Source organism: Tasmannia lanceolata, unplaced genomic scaffold, assembly GCF_043159265.1.
Source record: "Tasmannia lanceolata isolate RefF3 unplaced genomic scaffold, GAP_Taslan_0.1 ptg000026l, whole genome shotgun sequence".
Lineage (NCBI taxonomy): Eukaryota > Viridiplantae > Streptophyta > Magnoliopsida > Canellales > Winteraceae > Tasmannia > Tasmannia lanceolata.
The window spans coordinates 5,299,817-5,323,444 of record NW_027518703.1 but is presented as its reverse complement, the minus strand read 5'-3'; the positions used below and the strand labels follow the sequence as shown (position 1 = coordinate 5,323,444).

Genomic DNA, 23,628 nt, shown 5'->3' with positions numbered 1-23,628 from the left:
GAGAGTTTTTCACGTTTGTCATTTGTTCTTCATTGAGGGTTTTCTCTTCGGCCCGGTAAGAATTGTGAAGACGAGGGTCTCCACTTCGGGCCGTGAAGAAAGGTGAAGACAAGGGTCTCCTCTTCGCCCCGTGAAGAAAGGTGAAGACGAGGGTCTCCGATTCGGCCCGTGAAGAAAGGTGAATCATGTGCGAGGGTGTGTTACCTCGCCAAGGCTTCGTGCAGAAAGGGTTTGTTCCTTTTGGAGATAGAGAAGCTGGATGTACGGCTTCAACATTTTAGTGGAGATCCCAATGAGGTAAACTTGGAAGAGTGGAGTAGGTCTTGTGATAGACCGAACCACTATAAATCTTGTGTTCCTTGTAAATGTCTCTTTTCTCTCTCTCTCTCTCTCTTGCACGTGTGGTGATTGGTAATCTCTAACCTTATGTTTATGTTTTAATAGAACAAGGGTTAGTAAACGCACTTGAGTTAAATGTTATAAACCCTAATTGCATTATGATATCCATTTGAACAAGGGTTAATAAATGTGCATGATTAGAATGTCTAAACCTTAGCTTCTATTGATAAATCTATTTGAACAAGGGACAGATTAATTAGTGCTTAATTAGAAGATTAATTTTCAATCTTCTCTTAATTAACCCTAAAATTTCTAATTAACCAATTCATCCCCCCTCTTGGGTTGTCACACCTGTATTTCAAATCTTCATGATGAGCTTCTTGATTTGAACATCTTTAAATGAGGATGTCTTCACTGTAGGTGAAGCTCTTGGTTCTTTTGCTCCTTGATCCACAAACCATGTGTTGTGAAGAGTTGTGTAATGGCGATTATAACATGAAATTCCTGTATACAACACAACACCTCAAGGCAACACATTAGTCCATAAATGCTAATCAATTTGGTTTGCTAGTATCAAAACAAGAAGGTAAGGTGAATGATTAACCCATGGAAACCCTTGGGCTTACATTCTCCCCCTATTTGATGATGGCAAACAAATTGATTAGGGAGGAAGAAGATATCAAACAAATAGATGAATAAGCATGATATGATGTAAACAATAGAGCATAGCTCCCCCTCACTATATGCACATGTATAATATATGAATGTAAAGCAAGTGGTGCATATAACTATGGACTACCTAATCAATTCTCAAAACTCTCTTCCTTTTGGCAACAGCAAAAAGGTAGGGATATGCAAGTGAAAGTGCAAGTGGGGTGTCAAGATGAATGATAGCTTATATAAGCTATATATATGGTATGTGTATGACATTCAAGCTCATATGATGCTTATCAAAAGATAAAACAAAGTAAAACGCATGATAAGCCAGTTTTTTTTTTTTTAAGATTTTCAAGTTTAGGAAAACTATGGGGGCAATAAACCATGTGAGCACATCACAATGGTCTATATAAACATGAGCATATAACCATTTGGCTCTCTCCCAATATATTTGTCATTGGCCCTAGGTGAAACCTATGTGGTAGGGCATAACAAGGCACTATGGTTAAGAGGGTGATTAGTTGAACTCTTGGGCTACATTCATGTAAGGGTTTTCTTGACGAAATGCAGACAAGTCTCTTCCTGAGCATGGATATGCTCAGAACTATAAAATAACTTTTGAGTTTGCAAGTCGTTTACCCCTAAAATGCAAGAGCTCCTCCTGACTATGTGCAAGAATACTAAATGTAGTAGTGTAAGGCACATATGACAATTGATTTTGGGGTTAACACCTTTAACCATTTAAGATTTGCTCCATTCAAATGAAAATCACAGATTGAATTCGAATGGATGATTATTAGAAAAATGATATGATCTTAAAAAAAAAAAGTCTAATAAACACAAGGATAAAAGAATCAAACCAATGAGGTACAAATCCATGGCAACTAAAGAACATGTGTATATATATATATATATATATATATATATATATATATATATATATATATGATAAAACAAGATGGAGCTTTATATACATGAACCAATGATGGAAGATTGATACCACATTTCATTTAATCTCTTGAAATGATAAACGTGGTATTTGAAAATCTCTCGAAAGAATCTATCCGAAACTCTTCTACTGATGAATGTTTAGAAGAGCTTAGATCAATGCTTGACCCTTTCTTCCATATAAGGGTAGCATCTTTACAAATCTTCCCGGATTGAGAGACTGGGTACTTGTTTTAAATCCTTCTTTCTAATCAAAATGTCATCTTTGTGAGGATTTAGGTAATACACATGCCAACCTTTAGTCATAAATCATCAATTTCCTTAGTCTCTGTTCATCCTTCTCTGTGGAAAGAATGTGGATTTTGACAGAGGAAAATTGTGTACATCTACTATCTTATTACATCTGGCATAATGGAGAGAGACAGGTACCTTAGACAAGCTGTGAATGACCGATTATCTGAATTGGTCTTTTCTTCTACAGACAAGTTTGCTGATGAGCAATTCAATCTGCTGAAGTCCTTCAGGCCATCAGCTCTCCCCCTAAGTATTTGTCATAGCCTTTGGTAAATCCTATAATGTAAGGCATGACAATACAGAGTGGCTATAGATATGAATGTTAATGTATAGCCACAAGATCTTATCATGATAAAGGATATCTTTTATCTTAAAAAACACATGATAAGAAACAACTTCATAGGCAATGATATGATCAATTTAAGCACTATCCTATTAAAGAGAGTTCTAGAGAGTTTTCAAACTCTAGAACAAGATACTTATCATTGGCAAAGATGAAACCATATGAGTTCATCCAAGATAAGTATAAAGCCTATAAGGATAAGACTCTAAGGCACAGGCCAAGGGAACTTGACATCTATGAGAGATAATCTCAACATGGATGCATAAGTCAAGACCCAAACTACAACACATATGGAGCAATGGGCTCCACATGAGTGTACTTATCATATGTGATGTAATATACACATCAAACATCATATGATAAGATGGATGGACAGACAATACACATGTATAGCTCCCCCTTTGTGAGTGACTCATACAAGTATGAATCCAAAGGGCTGTCCAACCACAAGCACCAAGAGATTTAGAGGTGAACGATTTTCAATCTACCCTTGGGCTACAAATGCATGATTGCTAGGAGTAATCAGGTAATAACAAAAGAAATGACAGCCTAGCAGACCATGCTCCCCCTAATTATGTGCACACACACATATATATATATATATGTATATATATATATATATACATATATATATATATATTATATATATAAGCAACACTTCAATGCACATATGGCTTTATAATTGTGAAGATGATGGCTAAAAGCCAAAGAGATTAGTTGTTTTAATTAAAGATATGAATGTACACTCTCCAACTTACAAGGTAAGATGACAAAGAGTACCAATTGAGTGATTTTTAACTTTAGGTTTACCATCTTTACCATGCAACCAATACCATTCAAGGGGATAAAACTATAGATTATATAGATATGGCAACTTAGCTTAAATCTATAGAACTCAAACAACAGAAAAATAGACTATAGAGGAATATGCCTAAGAGAGACATTCAAGACTCATATAAGAGAGAACATACCACTATGGGTAGTCATGAGCAAGATATGATATTTGAAAGCATTCATGGATAGTCTACCATGTTTGGACACAAGGAACATGACACATAAGGTTCATGGTCCAAACATCTATGATTACATCCACAAACCACCATATAAAAGTAGGGTATTAAGCACCAAGTGTATAATCCCATGGAAAACCAAAATATATGGGAGACAAGTGTTCCCATCACAATGCATTATATATATCAACCACCAACATGGGTAAATGCCCAACAATGATACTAGATTCCTATAACATTTTCAGCTTTACTCAAATGACTTTCATATATTGAATCTAGACTCATTTCCAACTTCCCTATATAATATATTCTTAAATCAACTTAGGGAAAGATCCAAGGACTCTTTTAGAGTATATCAAGAGATGAGCACTTTGGGCAAATGCATTCCAAAATGAACTACTATGACTAGATAATTTTATCTTAGTCATAAAAGGATATTCATTTTAAACTTTTGGAACACATCATTTTAACCCATAAAGATTTCTTATGCATTTAATGATAATCATTAATCACATAAGAATGGGTTTGAAGGACAACTAGGAGCAAAGAAATAGATATGATTACACATCTAGGGCACAAGAGATGTCTAAGAAAGGATTTGAGTTAATTTCCTTAGACATGGCTTTTTAACTTCTTAATTTTGCCAGAGATGGCATTTCAAACAAGTTGAATGTTCTAAGATCTAGCAAATGCCAAATTTGTCCTAGATAGAGTTCAAATATGGAGGAAATGGACTTGATAGATCAAGTTGAACTCAAGGGCAAGGAAATGTTGATTTTCATTAAAGTACACATATGGTTTTCACTTTAAGATTTTCTATTCTGGATTTTCTTTGTTGATGAATACTAAGTGCAAGAGGATATGAGACAAAGTATATGCACTTAGACTAAAGATTCTAGAATGATATTCAATAAAGTACAAAGATATAGTCTACAACAAGTATAGCATTGTTTTGCTTATAGACTATAGCATGGATATGATTTGATCATTAAAGCACAATTTTCAAAGATACATTCTATTAAAACATGTGTAAAGATATGTATCTAAGCTTAAATATAGAATGATATGTCATTTAAGCACATGTAAACTAGATGCAAAGAATGTAATATTGAAGTAAGGCATCTAAAAAGAAACCATATGATATAGCAATTAAGTACAACCCCATATATTAATATATTCAAATGATGATTTGAGTGGGAGATTTTGGAATCCAAATTACTTTGGTTCAGACCAAATTTATTTGCAGGAGTGTATCTTTTCTTACCCAAACAAACTTGTTTGACTTCACAAATCTAAGCTTACACTTAGATTTGTGATGTCCTAATCTACCACAATATGAACAAGAATAAACATTAGTAGATGAGGAACAACTAGAACCATGAGAATACATATGATGACAAACATGTTTGTCCTTTTCTTTTTATATTCTTTGGTTCTTTGTAGAGAGTTCTTCATTTATTAATTTTATCTCATTTAATTGATCTTCAAGGCAATTTATCTTATGAGATGAATTAGTTTTTAATTTTTCTTCATTTTCACAAACAAGTTTATATTTTTCATTTAGATCCTTCTTTGTGATTTCAAGGATTTCTTTTTCTTTTACAAAAGCATTACATCTTTGTATCAAGTCATCATTTTTGTGTATTAAGATTTTGCTTAATTGACTTAATTTCTCATTTCTGTTTAAACTTTCATGAATTTTCATTTTTAAAGCACCAATTTGATTCTTGAAATTGAAAATTAAATTTTCAACACTTTCTTCATTTGCAAAAGATTCTTGTACTATCTCTTTTTGCTCAGGAGTTTTATCATTTGAAAAGAGAATAATTTTTCTCATAAATATCTTCAAGTGTGGACCAAATGTCTTGCATTTAAACATGTTGAAATTTTCTCAAAAATATTTGAATTTAAACCACAACACAATAGAATCAATGCTTTTGAGTTCAAGGAAAATAATTTTAAATCATTTTTGTTACATTTCCATGGTAAAGAAAATTCCCTTTCAATGACATCTAAAATGTCATAGTCTATGGATTTGAGATAGGCAAGCATTTTCACTTTCCAAGGTCTATAATTCGTTCCATCAAAAAATGGAGAAATTAGAGCGGATTGGCCTAACTCGAAATCCATTTGGATTGTCACTGATCTTTCTCTAGTAGATTTAAAAATCTCTTTAAGAGCCTTAGCTTTGATACCAAATGAAATACAAGTGTGACAACCCAAGAGGGGGGGTGAATTGGCTAATTGAAAATTTTGGCTTAATTAGTTGGAAGATTAAAAACAATTTGCCAAGTTAAATCAATTTAAGTAACTCTTGTTCAATTTAAAACATAAATACAAGTTAGGTTAGAGATTACCAATCACCACATGTGCAAATGAGAAGGAGAAGAAGAAGCAATCCACAAGACACAAGATTTATAGTGGTTCGGTCTATCACAAGACCTACTCCACTCTTCCAAGTTTAGCTCATTGGGATCTCCACTAAAAAGGATGAGATTCTTCAACGGGCGAATCTCCAAGCCGTACACCCGACTTCTCCAACTTCAAAGGGGACACCCTTTCTGCACAAAGCCTTGGTGAGGGGACACACCTTCTTACAATGTCTTCACCTTTCTTAACGGGCTGAGGAGTAGACCCTTATAATGTCTTCACCTTTGTTACCGGGCCGAAGAGAAGACCCTTGTTACCGGGCCGAAGAGAAGACCCTCAAATACAATGAAGAAATAAATGAAAAACATTCAATGCCTTTTGATAGGCTGATTACAAAATTGTATAGCTCACCAACACTCCAAGGAAAGATTAAATGTAAAGCCTAAGGAGTACCTCTTGATAGAATGTACAAATGCAAGATAAAAAAGGTTTAGCTTTTGATAGAAAGGTTTTAGCTCAAAGAAATGAGATTTGATCTTTTCAAAAATGTTCAAAAGCTTGTTTAGATAGGTTTAGATGATGTATATATAGCCCATTTGAAAATAGGACCGTTTGGGGGTCAAACTGTAATAAACAGGGTTGAAAAAGTCAACCTGTGAAAGCCCCAACAGCTAGTTTGCCCGACCGTCGCGGTCGACCGAGCCACAGCGGTCGCCCGCCCCTATCAGGCGCCCTATTTTATTTTTAAATTTTCTATCGTCGAGGTCGACCGACCCCATGGCGGTCGCCCGACGAAGGCTACCCGTTTGCTCAAATTTTTAGCTCATAAACCTATCCGCGGTCGACCGACCCACGGCGGTCGCCCGCCCAAACCCATGTCGGAATAGTTCTGTTTCAACAGTACTTATTCCGCGGTCGCCGGACAAACCCGGTCGACCGGCCAGCTATTTTTCCGCAAGTGCTGGAATTCCAGCAAGCTTGCCGCGGTCGCCCGGTATACCCCGGTCGATCGGCCCTGTGTAAAATTCCATTTTAACTTTAAAAATTAGGGGCTTTTGAGCCATGGTCTTTGGGCTTAAGTTCTAGGTTTTCAAACACCTTTTTTGTTGTCTTGATGATTTTCAAAGATGTAAAAATTTAGGTATGAAAATCATTTGAAAACCTATTTAAAGTGCAATCTACATAAAATCAAGAGGACTCTAAATACATTCTAAAAATAAGAACCTTGAGTCTTCTTGGAATGTCTTGGCTCCTTTGCACTTCCTTGGACTTCTTTAGCTTGAGTGAACATCTTGAACTTAATTCGGCTCTTGTGACTTCTTCCAATCTTCAATGCATGTTGAATGGTACATGAGGTGTCACCATGGCATGTTCAATCCAAGCTCCTTCTTGACACTTGTCGGGAACTTGTGAAATCTTCATGATGAGCTTCTTGATTTGAATATCTTCAAATGAGGATGTCTTCACTGTAGGTGCAAGCTCTTGGTTCTTTTGCTCCTTGATCCACAAGCCATGTGTTGTGAAGAGTTGTGTAATGGCGATTATGACATGAAATTCATGTATACAACACAACACCTCAAGGCAACACACTAGTCCATAAATCCTAATCAATTTGGTTTGCTAGCATCAAAACAAGAAGGTAAGGTGAATCATTAACCCATGGGAACCCTTGGGCTTACATCCACCGGAAAGCTCTTTCCTCGGCACACATGGATGATGTAGAAACAGTGAACTCTGATGATTTTTATCATCATATAAATGGGGCTCAATTTGTTGGAATGGTGGATGACAGAAGCTCAACAATGATGCTAGAAAGAAAAAAGCATTGCTTCGGAGATTTGAGGATCTGCTGAGGAAAAGAAGCACGTAGGAGTCACCGCATTATAAATATGTCAGGTATTTTCTCTTATTTTACTAGGATGTTTGATTAAGATGGTGCTTTAAAAAATTTCAAACAGTGTTTTAAGAATCCTTTTGTTTCATTTATGGTTTACCATGTTTGTTGTTGTACATCTAGCCCTCCCCAGACCCCACAACGACGGGAGCCTCGTGCACTGGGCTGCCCAGGTTTGTTGCTACAAGCATAGAATAGGAATAGGAATTGTCAGCGCCAGGATCCCTTGATTGCGAGGAAACTCAGAGATTGTACATTTCAATACTTGAATTCATTGGATGTGATGTTATTGAAATACAACCTAGCTTTTTGTATGCTTTAGTGGCTCATATATTAGTTTTTACATTGAGAATAATTGTGCTACTTCAAAGACCCTCTAGCTAAAGCTGTTGTAGTTATGTTTGCACATCTGATACTTTAAATAGTATCGTGGGGATGAATATAAATGTTGATTACAATATAATAAATTAATTATTTCATTATGGAATCATCCAGCTTGTGTAACAAGTCCCACTAGATTCACAAGTATCAGTGATGATGTAAATCCATCCTACATAGATTAAAGAATTAACTTGTAAACATCTATTACGAGGCGAAAAACTTATTCAAATATGGATTGAATACATTATATTAGGGGTGGCCAGAACCGAACCAGAACCGAAGAACCGAACCGGAACCGAACTGTAAAAAAATATTTTTGGTCCGGTTCGGTTCCACTGATGAAGAACTGAACTTATTCGGTTCGGTTCCGGGTCTAATGTTTTCGGTTCGGTTCCGGAACCGAAGAACCGAACTTTGAATATATATATATATATATATATATATATATATATATATATATATATATATAATATTTTTACATTTCTATTATACATATACTTAATAATATAAATTACTTATAATATTAATAAGTAATAGTTAATACTATTCTTATAATAAGAAAGCAACTTATATTATAACTTTAATTAAAAGTTTTTATAAATTATAATTAATAATTAATAATTAGCCATTAGAACCGAAGAACCGGACCGGACCGAACCGATTATGTTCGGTCCGGTTCGGTTCGGTCCTACTGTGTACTACGGTTCGGTTCGGTTCTTACGGTTCACGGAACCGAGAACCGAAAACCGAGAACCGAACCGGTTGGCCACCCCTACATTATATGCTGAAAAGAGAAACATATCAGTAAGAAGAACAGAAACTAAATATTTTCTATGCTTCTTAAGGCTTTGCTTTCCCTTGAATTTGTTGCTTGGATGTCATATTTGCTTTCTACACTGATCATTGCATCAACTCTTTATGGATCTTTAACATATAACCATCAGACTCATCATGCTCATGGCATGCAATTGTTCTTTCAATTGCAATTCAATTAGGGTCTGTTTGGATGCCGAGAAGATTTTGATTTTGATTTCTCACATTTGCAGTACTTTTTGTGTTGTGATTTGGATCCGGATCAAATCCTTTGATTTCCAAATCAACGACTGACAGTGAAAAAAAATCAGATTTCCAAATATGCTGTGGAAATAAGCAATTGGAAATCCACAGATCTGGCAGTTTCCTTCGCCCTCTTTTCTCCTCAACCACTCCCCTCCAATCGGAAGTACCCCTTCCCTCTCTGTCTCCCTCAACATGAGCTGGCGGATCTATTCATTTTGTATTCAAAACTAAATTTCAAATCCAAATACAAAATATCAGGTATCCAAACGGGCCCTTAAAGTGGGAGAAAATTCACCAAAGTCTCTTCATACTATGGCTGTGTATATAATATAACCATGCATGCATGATTTAGGAGTTATAAAATTGCAGCTTTTAGTCTCCATAGAGGTTGACAGTGCTTTAGAACTTTGGCATCATCCATATCAAATTCTGACATAGTTGATTGAACATGTTATACTGTCATTGGTTGCAGCATTTTTGTTTTTTAATCTGAGAAGTGGACATTGGACAATCCTTTCCCCTTTCGGATCTGATGTTTGAATTGGCAGAATTAGGAATCAATCGAGGGAGTTGGGGAGCATGAAGAAAGGGATGGATGCTGCTATTTTGATCTGTTCCTGGGCGTGCTTAAGTAAGCACTACCTGAGAGTTTGGCTATGAGCAAATGGGGCTTAAGAAACAGAAAGACTTAGCATTTCACTTCCAAATCAACACTAAGATGAATGGCAGCATGTAATATGAACTGGTGCTCACGAGCAGCTTCTTCTCTCTTAAGCGTCAGGCTTCTTCAGCTTCATGTATATAGAGATGCAATTATTACTGCACATGCTAAGACAGTTCTAGTTGAAAGCCCTGCCTTATGATCTGGACTAGTTTGTTGCTATGATTTGAGGACACGGACACGAGTGTCGCGTGTCGACACCGACATGAAGTGTCATACACGGCAAACCCCCAGAATTGAGAAACGGGGACACAGCTAAAAAAGAAAGTATATATAATCATAATTTATCGATATGGATATGTGTGTTGAGTTTCAACACGAAAAATAGAAAGTACATATAATCATAATTTATTGATATGGATATGTGTGTTGAGTTTCAACATGAAAATGAATTGTCTGACATGGAAAAATCTAAAAATCTTTAAATGGTGACATGTACATACACCAAATCATTGATTTTACACAAATATGTGTCGACACGCCCACATTAACTCGACACTTCTAGCAATATATTAAAAAGTGTCCAAAGGAGTGTCGACATGGCTGGACACGCGTGTCGTGTCGGACACAACAGGACACGTGTGTTAGCAATAAATTCAAAGTGTCGGCTAAATTATAGGTTTATTGGGACTGTGTTCTGTAAATTTCGATCAAATAGCGAAAGAGGAACATGCAATAGTGAGGTAATTAACAACTTGAGAGGGAAGAAAGTGGAAACCTCAAATATTGAACTTGTTGGTATCTACTTTATGTCACTGTGTTTAGAATTTCTGAACTAGGATGTCGTTTTGTTGGTTGTGGTATCTCTCCCAATCAAGGTCAAACCTTTCTACAATCTGGATGGCCTTCACTCTACCTTAAAATTTCAGCTTCCAACCTGGAGTTTCATTGAAAATGCATCCCCATATATCATAAACAGATCAATATTGCAGCAGCTTTCAATGGCTGAATAGATTGTTAGTTCATTGGTGCTCAATCCCTTAACAAAGCTCTCGGTCAAGTGAAAATTTGTCGCCAGTAAAGGCCCCTCAACATTGAGAGTTGCTGAATGTTCGATCTCAGGTTCCTCAAATCTTGGTTAACAATTGTGATTTGTGAGGTAGTCAAGGAGCAGCCACAGAGAAGGTAAGTGCGGCGGGAATGTGAGATGCAAGGGTTGATCGATTAGAAGTTTAGAACAATGTAGGGTTGCTAAAAAATGGCATGGTGAAGTAGGACTCCACAAAAGCTCTTGGGTTTAAACAATAACAATTCCAATATCATTCAAGGGCTGGTGTAAATCCTCAGATATGTGGAATTTCTTCTAGAGCTCAGAGTCCTAAGGAGTGCAAGAGGCATCCAACAGTAGTCTTAATGACTAATAATATCCCAAGCAGGCATCACACTCAAAGAAAAGGATCCTTTCATAGGAACACCCAAATTTCTGTGATAACAAAAGCCACTGTGCTTTCTACGCCTTTAGGACCTTCCTTGGGCGTGTAGTTTACTTCAGGTCTTTGAGGCCCATTCTGGACTGGTGTTTGCAACACAACCAGTTAACTCGGGTCAGCACTACAGATCAAATAGAAAGGAAAATCCCAACTATTCCAACCGTTGGATTACATTCATTTTGAAAACTGAATCAGAAGGCCTATGAATTCGATAGCATTAAAGAATTAGATAGCAGAACATGTCATTCCTGTGCCATAGCTCATGGCTCCATGCTTGTGAGTGCCATTTCAGCACAAACTGATCTCCCAATGGACTCTAGACCTCACAGAGACTAAAGGTCTAGCTGAGCTTTTCATGAGTTTAGATCAGATCTTAGAAGCACAAAGCAAGACCGGAGCAGGGGTGGGGAAGCGTGAGGTCTATAAGAGTCCAAGTTTGGGAGCGCCATGGTAGCGTATATATAATATTTTCTTTATATATCTTTCAAAATTCAAGTAAATAAAAAAATAATAGTTTCTAACCATTTTCATAAGTATCTATTAAAATTTAAGTACATTAAAAAGCAGTAACTTCTAACCATCTTCATTTACGTGCACTCGTTCTTCGTGCCTTCAGAAGATGCACAGGCCTTTGTGCTTGCTCCAATGAAGTACTTTGAAGAGTTGGAGTTTGATGCAAGGAAGTTGGTGATGGTGGGACTTATGGAGTAATAGAAGCAGGATGGGAGCGTCATGGGAGCGGTTCCCATCTCTTTGGGGTCGCACTCCCTCGAAGCTCCTTCCTAAGAGCACCAAATCGAGGTTCCGAGGTAGGAGCGGCACCCCGAGGGAAGATTCGTGCTTCTAAGGATCAAATAGTTGGCCAAGTCATTATCACACACCAAACAAGTCACAAGTCACATACAACCTGAGCTTTAGCAAATGGTTTACAGTAGCAATTAGGTATTCAAGTGGCTTCAACAAAAACACATGCACAGATCTAATTCACTATTTCTTACCATGGAAGTCACTTTCCAAGTTTATCACTTGTGTTAACTAACCATAGCTAAAGACAATATCAAGGTGCTTGAGTTGAGCCCTCCACTAACTCATGTAACCCACTATGTCCAATATATGATTGGGAGTAATGTTATTTGATACTTCCACTAAAGTCAAAGGAAGCTTGAGATTGAATAGCATTGAGCTAAACCATACCACTAGCAATATGCTTTTTTTTTTTTTTGGAGACTTGGTTTCTTTAAGGACTTTAATCAAACACCACATGTATTAATCAATAGGAACAGCACTAAATAGTGCCACTTAGCAACCAGAGAATGTATGCCTGAATTTTAAATTCAAAAAAATGGCATTCTCCTTTAGTTTAAAACATAGAAAATCATTAAAAAAAACGCCACCTAGGCACAAATAAGGTTACTGGCTGCTGTTCTAAAGGAAGGAGTACGGACATTGTGAAGAAAAGATTATTGGAAAATTCAGAGCATATCGATGGTCTATACACAATGGTATTGCTGATAAACTCCAGCACAAGAGAGAATTCAATTGCAAGAAAAGGGAAAATACCAAATAAATGCTACTAAAGAAATGGAACATTTCAAAAGGCATACAAAGAACACCACTGAATCCATATAGTGCTCATATCATCCAAAACTACAAACACATTTTATAGCTCGGGTTTTCATAAGTTCATTTATTTAATTGTACATAGAAAAAGGAGTAATTATTGATGTATATATAACAATTAAACCCAAATTATTGTGTAGAAGAACAAGTAGCAACATACCCCATGAGACTTGCAATTTCAAACAAGACCATAGCATCACACTTCAAGGCGCTCTGGGGTCAGTCCCAAGCTGCCAAACATAAACAACCTCATCCCATCCAGTACTCGCCAAAAGCCCTTCAACAAGAACACTCATATCCACCCCAACGGCAAACTCCGTATGATGATCATACCGCCCAACCAACGCATCCTCCACCCGATAATCCCACAAACAAACACTCATATCATAAGAACACGAAAGAATCAAACTCTCCTTATGCGGCGAGAACTTAACCTTCCTAATCGCATAACTATGCCCATTCAAAACAGAAACAGGAACCCGAAAACTCCTCACATCCCAAACCTTAATAGACTTATCAACGGACGCAGTCGCAATACAACAATCATCATACTTATTCCAATCACAAGAAAGCACTTCAAAATCATGAGCAGGAAGGATGATAGTAGATCCAGGCTGTCTAACATCCCATATCCTCAGAGTACAATCACCAGAAGAAGAAGCAAAAACATCAGCATGCCTAGGGTTCCACACCGCAGAGTAGACACAATAAGCATGTTCTTTAAAGGTACGAACACTAGCAGGTCGATCAATGGTCCAGAGCTTAATAGTATCATCCCATGATGAGGTTATGAAGGAATCACGACGAACGGGGTTATAGTCAATGGAATGGACTTCACGGGTGTGTTCTTGAAGGGATCGGATGGGGTTGGAAGAAGGAGGGAGGGCGAGGTCATAGAGTTTTACGGAGCCGTCTGCGACGGCGGAGACGATTAGGTTTTCGTTGTCTTCGGAGAAGGCGCAGTCGTAGATTCCGTCTGCGGTGTCGAAGGAACGGAGTTCGGCGATTGAGCCGGTTGGGGTTAGGTCTAGGATGTGGAGGCGGCCGTTGCCTAGGATGCCGAAGTTTTGAGAGGTGGCTACGGCGAGGCGGGTTTCGTAGAAGGGGCTGAATTTCACGGCGTAGCCGTTGAAGGGGGTCTTGAACAAAGGCATTTCTAATTCTACTACTAGAGAGGAAAATTAGAAACCCTAACCAGAACCAGAAGGATCAAATCAATGCTCTCGTGTGTGGTTTTGCATTTTGTCATTGCTTTTTAATGCCGGTGTGGATTAAAAAAGGGTTTGCTAGGGAAACGGGAACCCTGTTTGTTAAAATAAAAGAGGCACGAATCCGCACAATGGCAAAAAAGTCTATTTGAGATATATCTCTGTCACACTAACGGGATCCGGTTTTAGTAGTATTTATCCTTTCCTGACTTGGGCCCTATGATGTGGCTCTACCCTACTTTTTGAAGAATATGGGTTTAAATGGGGACTGTCATTAGACCTGGCAAACATAACCTGTGCCCGTGGGTCGACCCGACCCACCCGCAAATTTGCGGGCACGGGGCTGAGTTTTAGTGACCCGTCAAAACTAACCTGCGGGTGACCCAACCTGCAAAAACACGGGTCGGGTCGGGTCGAGTCAACCCGCGGGCACCCGCGGGTCACTTGGCTTTTTTAAGCGTGGTGATTTTGTTATGCTAATCTAGTTAGATGGCTTTTTTTTCTAATGCAAAGGATGGTGATTTTGTCATGCTAATCTATTTTTAAGGGTTTGATGACTGAATAGGTTATGGCTAGCACCATAGGTTGATCCCAACCCTCCGATTTGAATGTTAGAGGGTTGATCACTTGATCCTAACGCTCTATAGATCGGAGGGTTAGGATCAACCTACTGAAATGATTTTTGGGGCAACACCTATTTAGCCTGTGCGCCATCTAATGGACGGTTTGGATCATCCCATGGTGCCGGCCATACCGCCCTCATCAAAATCCAGTGATAACATTTCTCAAAATAAACACCTGTTTGAATTTGCCGGTGACCTGCAGGTTGATCCAGCCCACCCGCGGGCCGTGCGGGTCACCTAAATTCTGACCCGCAAAAATACTGGTCAATTTCTGACCCGACCCGCACCCGCATCACCCGCGGGTTGACCCGGCCCGACCCACCCGTTTGCCAGGTCTAACTGTCATCCTCTACTAAGTTTTTCAGCATCATATATAGTTGAGATTTAACAACTCCCTTGGTTTACTAGCATTTGGTAATTTCATAAATTCAACTCATTCATGGCCATCGACTGATGTTATGCAGATGTTCTACTTATATAAAACAAAAATACATTTAGAACTCTGATACAGAGTTCTAAATGTATTTTTGGAGTGCTTACAGTTAGTTTACACATTTGAGTGCTTGACACAATCCAAGCCACTCACTTCAATAAGTATCACAACAAAAATACATTTAGAACTCTGATAGACAATTTCCCTTCTTATTTTCACCATATTAAATTTCAAAAACTCCCGTGCATGCAATCATAACATAAAGAAAGGTTCGAAACAAAATATTGTTAATTACTAGTAGCAAAATCACACATTATTAATAACTGAATTACTGAATCCATTCCCTAAAGAGCCTAATCTAACATAACATTGTCAATTCTTTCCCTGTGTGCCATGAACTCTGACCCTGGAGGAACCTCATCTTTCATTCCGATGGTGAAAACAATAGATAGAATCGAACTAGTTGCATAAACTTCCAATAACACTAATTCCAGAGACATTTGTATTCCTTCCAACTTCAATACAAAATCAATGCACCTCACTAGCCTCCCAAATACTTCATGCAAAAATGTTCAATAAGAAAGTGTTCATAATATGTTAAGTATAAGAACCTGAGAATTAAATTAATACATACCTTCTTAATTACATGATAATTTCACTAGGAGAGGGCATTGTTATCTTGAAAGTTAGTCTCACGAGAAACCTGAAAATATAAATCATATGTTAAATAACATAGTACTAGATAAACTAGCCTGTAAAAATTGCATTTGGGCCAAAACTCATGTACTTAGTTACCTGCGTAGAAGTGCTGGGCACGGAAATAGTGAAATCATTTGCGACATGCATATCAGATATATTAGTTGTCAGAACATCCCTATTTTAGCCAACCATTTCAGCATTAGATTGTCTTTGAGTAATTTTTGAAAAATAACGTGAAACCAATCCAAAAAACAATTATTACACTCACGTGAAGCTATTAGAGATTATAAATTCTTCGCCTACACGACCATGTGAAACCTTGGCTTCCAAGCATGCTTGAACTATCCCTGAAAAATTAAAAGGAAAAAAATAGTAAATTTTTGCTAATAATAATCATAATAATCCGGGTCCGGCTGGGGTGGGAGGCTTATGTCAAGATGATAGTGACAATGTGCTTTGGGCCTTTTGCGGTCCGATTGGAGAGTGTGATGCTACGGAGGCGGAAGTCAAAGCGGCTTTTCAAGGACTAAAAAAGATTAGGAGGGATACTGTTGAAGGGGATTCTCTAAATGTGATCCGATGGTTGATGGGTGGGATAGTTCTTCCTTGGAGATTCTTGGCTCTTTTTGATGACATGGAGAAAATAATCGCGGAATCAAATATTGAATTGAACCATGTTTGGAGGTCCGCAAATGAGAAGGCGGATTTGTTGGCTAGGAGAGGGGTGGGGAGCGATTTTTTGAGATGGTCTGATCATCTTCCTCCTTGAAGTGTCATCTGCATTGTGCTCTCTTTTCTGTTTCTTTTTCTTTCTATATTCTTGGGTTTTCCCTTCTCGGGGCCCCCCTTTTATTCAATATTATTTGCCATTTCAAAAAAAAGAAAAAAATAATCCGGCAAAACAGAAATGTCAAATAGCAAGGCCAAACACTCGTGCATAAAACAAAGAAGGAAATTATAAGGAAAGATACTTATATTACCTTACGCTCTTTAAATTTGGACAGTTGCGCTTGTTGTGATTTGGTTGGTTGCATTTCTTGCATTTTGCAGTTCTCTTTCGCTTCTCTTGCTTCTTCTCCCAACCGGGCTTGATTCTACCACGACCTTTTGTATTCACCTTTTGAGGCTCTCGCAAAGTTATATGCCCTATAACATTATCTGCTTCACTCACTTCGCAAATTGTATGTGAGGACACCGTCACTGGTTGCACGACTAGAGGAAGCAACTAATTCTTCTTTTCTAGCAGAGACAACTTCTTCAAGGGCCTTTCTGAGAGCACACACTGCCACATTGAAAACATGTACTGTATTGGCTCCTTCTGCGGCATAATTAATGGCCTGACGACATAGATCGTTGTATCGAACTGTCCGAGATTCGTACAAGTTAAGAGGCATATTGGGACTATTATCACTTGGTGTAGGTCTACTCCTGGCATTTCTTGTCCAACGTTTCAATATATAATGATAGGGCATATGCATAATATTTCTCATAAGGAATGCTCTTACTATATGTCTGCAAAGAATACTAGCATACTCAAAACATTTGGCAACTGCAATTTGCAGTGACTTCTGAACTATTAAATGTAACTATATAAACCCTTTTATTTATCCCAATTTCTGTCACATTATATGTAGTAATCAATCCATCATCCTTGTCCATTTCTATGTTTTGAAGCAAACTTCGAAATAATTGCTTTTGAAATTTTAGAAACAATTTTCTTGTATATATTTCAGACGCTTGATTTTTCATAGGAAACTCAGTCTTCATGATTGGGTTTGTGTATTGTGTCTTGAAATCTTCTTCGAGCTCTTTTACATATTGATTATTTATGGCTTTCTCACATTGGTTAACAAATACTTCCAATGACGCATAGGGGTGGTTATTCGGTTATAACCGAACCGAAATAACCGAAATTTGATAACCGAAATAAATTTCGGTAACCGAAACCGAATCGAAAATTTTAAAAACTGAACCGATAAAAAATTCGGTTATTTCGGTTAATCGAATAGTGTGAGAAAAAGAAGGAAAAAAACAAAATCTCGGTTTCGATCGGAGGGCAGGATCATCTAATCGAAATGATTTTTTGAGCACATCCTAATTAAGTTGTGATCAATCAAATGGACGGTTTTGATCATCCTACTGAGTGCCCATGTAGCACTTTTTTTTTTTTTTAAATAATGGTTTTTATCAAAATTTCAGTTCTTTCGATTAACCGAATTTTTTTTTGAGATAACCGAAACCGAAACTGAATAACTGAATTTCCAAAAAAAATACCGAAACCAAGCCGAAAAGGAAAAAAACCGAACCGAACCGAACCGACCAAACCAATTCGGTTCAGTTCGATTATTTGGTTATAACCGAATAATGAACACCCCTAATGACGTATGCGTATTCACATATCCGTCGAAAAAAAAAATTATGCTTTCACTTCTTTGTGTGGTAGTCATATTTGCAAATAAAGTGTCTTATAAGTAAACTTGAATCCATTTTTCACGAATCGCATATAATGATTGAAGCTATCGATCCTCCCTCAGTTCATATTTATTAATAAACGTCCACCATGATGATTCAAAACAGAATCTGACTCAGTCTGATTGATGCATCTAAAAAAATCCTTAGAGAAATCTTGATGTTCCTGTGCCACATGACCGAACTTCTCTGGAATCTTTCTAAAGATGTGTCACCTGCATAGACGGTGACGTGTGTTTGGAAATACCTTCGCAATTGCTACTCCAATGGTTGCATCTTGATCGGTAATTGTTGCAATCGGATGACGCCCTGACATAGCTTCAAGCCATGTATTAAATAACAAAATAAAAGATTCTTCAGTTTCATCCAACAATAATGCACATCCAAATATAATTGACTGTTTGTAATTGTTCACCCCAACAATCGGTGCATATGGCATTCCATATCAATTAGTCCTGTATGTGGTATCAAATGTCACCACATCACCAAAATAATTGTAGGCCATTCTTGATCTTGCATTAGCCCAAAAATAATTCGTCATGCGATAATCTTCATCAACTTGTATTGCATACAAAAATAATGGATTTTGACATTGCATACGCTTGAAATATTCGAGCACATTTTGGGCATCTTTCCCAATAGTCTTCCGTCGAAGCCTTTCAAACCTTCTACTACCTAGACTACTCCTCTCACACCACTATGAGAAACTAATTTATCATGGAAAAATTCCATGGTTGCCAGACATGGCCTTTGAGAAAATTATTTATCACGAAAAGAATTGATAGTTGCCAGACATGGCATGAGGAACCAGACATGGTATGGTTGTGATCTGAGAATTGAAATAACAAAACCATAACACTCTACTCGTTCTTGCCCTTTCAAGTCTCTCTCTCTCTCTCTTCCCCAGACCACTACTAGAAACTATTCACCCCCTTTTTCTACTTGGGACAGCCACCTACAATGTGCAGTAATTCACGTGGGAATGATTCAAAGGGGTGTCCCGTGTAATGAAAAGGGGCGAATTTATCATTTCTCCTAATTTTTCATGAAAAATTTCTTGGTTGCCCGGCATCAAACATCCATCAAATCCTACAAGTTGAGAACAATTTCTAAAGATAAACGATTTCTCCAGGAAGAAAAGCTTAGGAAAAGAAGATATTTGCATGAAGAGAATAAGAGATTGGATCTGAGATAATTTTCGGAAAAAATTGGATAAAAAATCAACTTACCTTAATCTGGTTAGTTCTATTGAACGATTAGATAGAATCGAAACCAAGGTTCGCGATGCATGGAAAAATTCCATGGTTGCCAGACATGGCCTTTGAGAAAATTATTTATCACGAAAAGAATTGATGGTTGCCAGACATGGTATGTTTGTGATCTGAGAATTGAAATAACAAAACCATAACACTCTACTCGTTCTTGCCCTTTCAAGTCTCTCTCTCTTCCCCAGACCACTTCTAGAAACTATTCGCCCCCTTTTTCTACTTGGGACAGCCACCTACAATGTGCAGTAATTCACGTGGGAAGGATTCAAAGGGGTGTCCCGTGTAATGAAAAGGGGCGAATTTATCATTTCTCCTAATTTTTCATGAAAAATTTCTTGGTTGCCCGGCATCAAACATGCATCAAATCCTACAAGTCGAGAACAATTTCTAAAGATAAACGATTTCTCCAGGAAGAAAAGCTTAGGAAAAGAAGATATTTGCATGAAGAGAATAAGAGACTGGATCTGAAATAATTTTCGGAAAAAAATGGATAAAAAATCAACTTACCTCGATCTGGTTAGTTCTATTGAACGATTAGATAGAATCGAAACCAAGGTTTGCGATGCCTTGTATCTTGTTTTTTCTCCCTCTTTCGGGTGATTTTCATCCTATAGATTATCAAAATCAATTGGTGGAATAACCCAGAGAAAAAATCTCCGCTGAAATTGGAAATTTTCATTTTTTCGCATAGATTGTGATGCGATATTCTCGCCCTACAGATTAGGAGAGGAGGAGAAAGAGGGATCCCGGCTACCTATTCCAAGCGGTTTTTCGAAATTTTAATCTAGACCGTATACCTAATCTGACGGTAGAGACATGGGCGACGAAGCGCTTGGTGCTGCTGAATCGTTCTCTTTTTTTATTTTTATTTTCCTAAACTATAAAGCCACATTTGGATACCAACAAGATTTAGATTTGGATTTAGTTGATATTTTGAACTGAATCAGATCCTTAGATTTCCAAATCAGCTACAACAGTGCAAAGAATTCCGATTTTCAAATTTTTCTGCGAGACATTATTTGGAAATCAATATTTGTGGCAACTTCATTCAACATCGCTGCTCCTCGACGTTGCTCCGGCAGCAGCGAGACATCCCTCTCTCTCTCTCTCTCTCTCTCTCTCTCTCTCTTATAAAACATGATCATGAAGATGATTGATGTGTTTTGTATCCAAAAATTAAATCGAAATCAAAATACAAATGCACGAGGTATCCAAACGGGCCCTAAGTCTCTTTTTAATGTTTAATTTGGATTTCATTAGATTTACAAATAATATAATGAGAAATTTGTGACTTATTCATGATTTTGTAAGAAATTTTGTTGAAGGCAACACATAATTTTTTGAATTATTCCTTAATTTTTGGGCATGACCAAGGTTTTAAATTTCGGTTTTGGCCGAAATTTGGGAGGTAACTGATACCGAAATTTCTATCAAAATCCCGAAATTTCAGCCGAAATTTGGGAGGTAAAGGCGCATGAAATGCCCTTTTTTGGGGAAAGGAATAAAAAAATTGGAGGAATGATAGATGCAAGGGGCCTCTTTATGCAAGGGCTAAAGAAGGGCCCTTGAATAGATCCACGTCATTTTAAAAGTAAGTTGAGAAACTGTTTCGGTTGCACATAATGACGTGGATCTATTTAAAGGCCCTTCTTTAGCCCTTGCATCTATCATTCCTCAAAAAAATAATATTTTTATTCAAATTTCGCCGAAATCTCCAAAATTTGGTAAGTTTCGGCCATTTCGGTTTTGGTACGTTTCGGTGTCGGTCTTGAACTCTCGACCGAAATCAGAAATTTCAGTCCGAATTTTCAGATTTTGGTCGAAATTTAAATCCACGGGCATGACAAATCGTGGTCTTTGTTTAATTTTTCAATTATCCATAGAAAGCATAAGCCCTGTTTGTTTCGAACAATTGATTGCCAGTTCTAAACCTTATTCATAGAAAGCATAAGCCATGTTTGTTTCGAGCAACTGATTGCCATTTCTAAACCTATTTTTGGACTCAAAATCTAATTATATCTAATTATTATTATTATATATAAGTAAAGCTGAATGTGTGACAACGTGGTGCTGCCACGTGTCCCCCTCCTATACGCGCAACTTCTGTGCATACCTCCTTTCAAGAGAAAGGGGGTCTTTGGTGGATTCTTCAAATTCCGCCGTTAGTCGGGTGCGTCAATTTTTCGAAACTCTCAAACGAGCCCTTAGTCGAAATTTCCGAAAATCACTGACTTTCTTCGAGGCGCGAACTTAAAGTACGGACTTATAAGTAAAGAACTCGATTGCACTGTTCCCCGTTAACAAGTGAAACTTGAAGTCCATGTGTTATATCGCGCACATCCCCAAATCTCTCGACCTAACCCTTCATCTCTCCATTTCAAACCCTCATCTCCCACTCTGGGTCGTTTCCCTTCTCTCCCCACTTCAAGGTATCTTGGTTTTGCTCATCTCTCTCTCTCTCTCTCTCTCTCTCTCCTATTATGCCCTAATTTTTTTCATTAGATCTTGTTAAAGGGGTGAAAGAGAACATGTGTTCTATCTCAATCCCCACCTCCCCTTTTCTTGTTTATTCTTCCTGAGTTCTTTTACCATGTTTGTTTGACAACAATCTCTCAAATCCATCTCTCGGATTTCTTCCTGAGTTTTTCTTATACCCTGTTATGACCACCATCTCTCAAATCTGCTGGAGAAGAAAATCTGAAATAATAGGTTTAGGACTGGCAATCGGTTGTCATAATCTTAAACCTTCCCCCCGGCCTTCTCAAAACCCTTTCTGATGTAAATCTAAAAAACCCTATTCAAGTGTCCGTACATTAAAGATGTCATGGACAATTTGTCCCCAAGTCCTCAAGTGTCTGCACATGAAAGTCCAAGTCCTCAGAATCATGGATAATTTGTCCGCACATGGAAATGCCGCACGACTAGAACTTCGAGTTCCCACAAACGCTATAAAGTAGATGTGATAAGCTGGGGTGTCACCATGTGGCACCCCCAGTGCATCCCGAAATTTAAAAACGTTTCATAATTGAACTTCGAGTTCCCACAACGAATGGAATTCCAAACGCTATAAAGTAGATGTGGTAAGTTGGGGGGTGTCGCCACGCGCCACCCGCACTGCATTCCAAAAAAAAAATTCTTGATAATTGAACTTCAAGTTCCCAAAATGCATGAAATTCCAAACGCTATTTTGACGCTATTTAAAGCTCAAATTGGAGATCCCACGAGGCATAGAATTCCAAACGTTATTTTGACGCTATCTTTTAGGATTTCCTTTTTAAAAACTTGGTTTCTCACTGTGGACCCCGATCCTAGAGAGGCGGGAGGACGGCCCCCCCCCAGAAAGTCTCTAGATCATCCACGTGAAGGAGAGCTCCGCCAAGGAACTCTCGAAAGAGTGCCCCTCACAGCATGAGCGACGATGTAAAGTGAGATACCTCTCGATTCGGGGACTAGCCCGGATTCGAGGCGTACCTCAAACAAAGAAAGAGTCGCCATCCAAGGAAGTGGGCCTTGGATCCCATGCTGTGCTCTGTCGCAACAGATAACCAGAGATACAAAAGGTCCGTGCCTGATGACGAATGGGGAAGGGGTTAGGCGCCCCCAATTCGCCCAAGTGCAAGCACCTGGTCTCTTATGCCATTTATTATTAACTTTGAAGAGTTTTGGGCAAAAATCATGCGAAATGGGAACGAATATCCCCGAGATAACGTCTAGCTAATCATGCATGACCCGGGGATGGGCAAAGAAAGTGAACATCCAAATCCTAACTCATCGCATCTAATCCTAACTCATCACATCTAAGAAAGCAATAAACAATCGCATGCATAGCTACAGCTAAGCAGATAATGACAGATATAATGAG

The 23,628-nt window shown here is 38.0% G+C and overlaps 1 protein-coding gene and 1 pseudogene across 2 annotated transcripts in view; both read right to left on the bottom strand.

The window, feature by feature from the left end:
• Positions 1-14,443, bottom strand: part of PEX7 (peroxin 7) — a 30,168-nt gene extending 15,725 nt beyond the window's left edge. For both annotated transcript variants that reach the window (XM_077369371.1, XM_077369370.1), the window contains exon 1: positions 13,227-14,443. In XM_077369371.1, coding sequence (XP_077225486.1) covers positions 13,270-14,220 — 951 coding nt within the window. In that variant the 5' untranslated portion in view covers positions 14,221-14,443 and the 3' untranslated portion in view covers positions 13,227-13,269. The remainder of the gene's footprint in view (positions 1-13,226) is intronic.
• A 1,240-nt stretch (positions 14,444-15,683) lies between these two features.
• Positions 15,684-22,088, bottom strand: LOC143858447 (protein FAR1-RELATED SEQUENCE 5-like; annotated as a pseudogene).
• Positions 22,089-23,628: the final 1,540 nt, after the last annotated feature.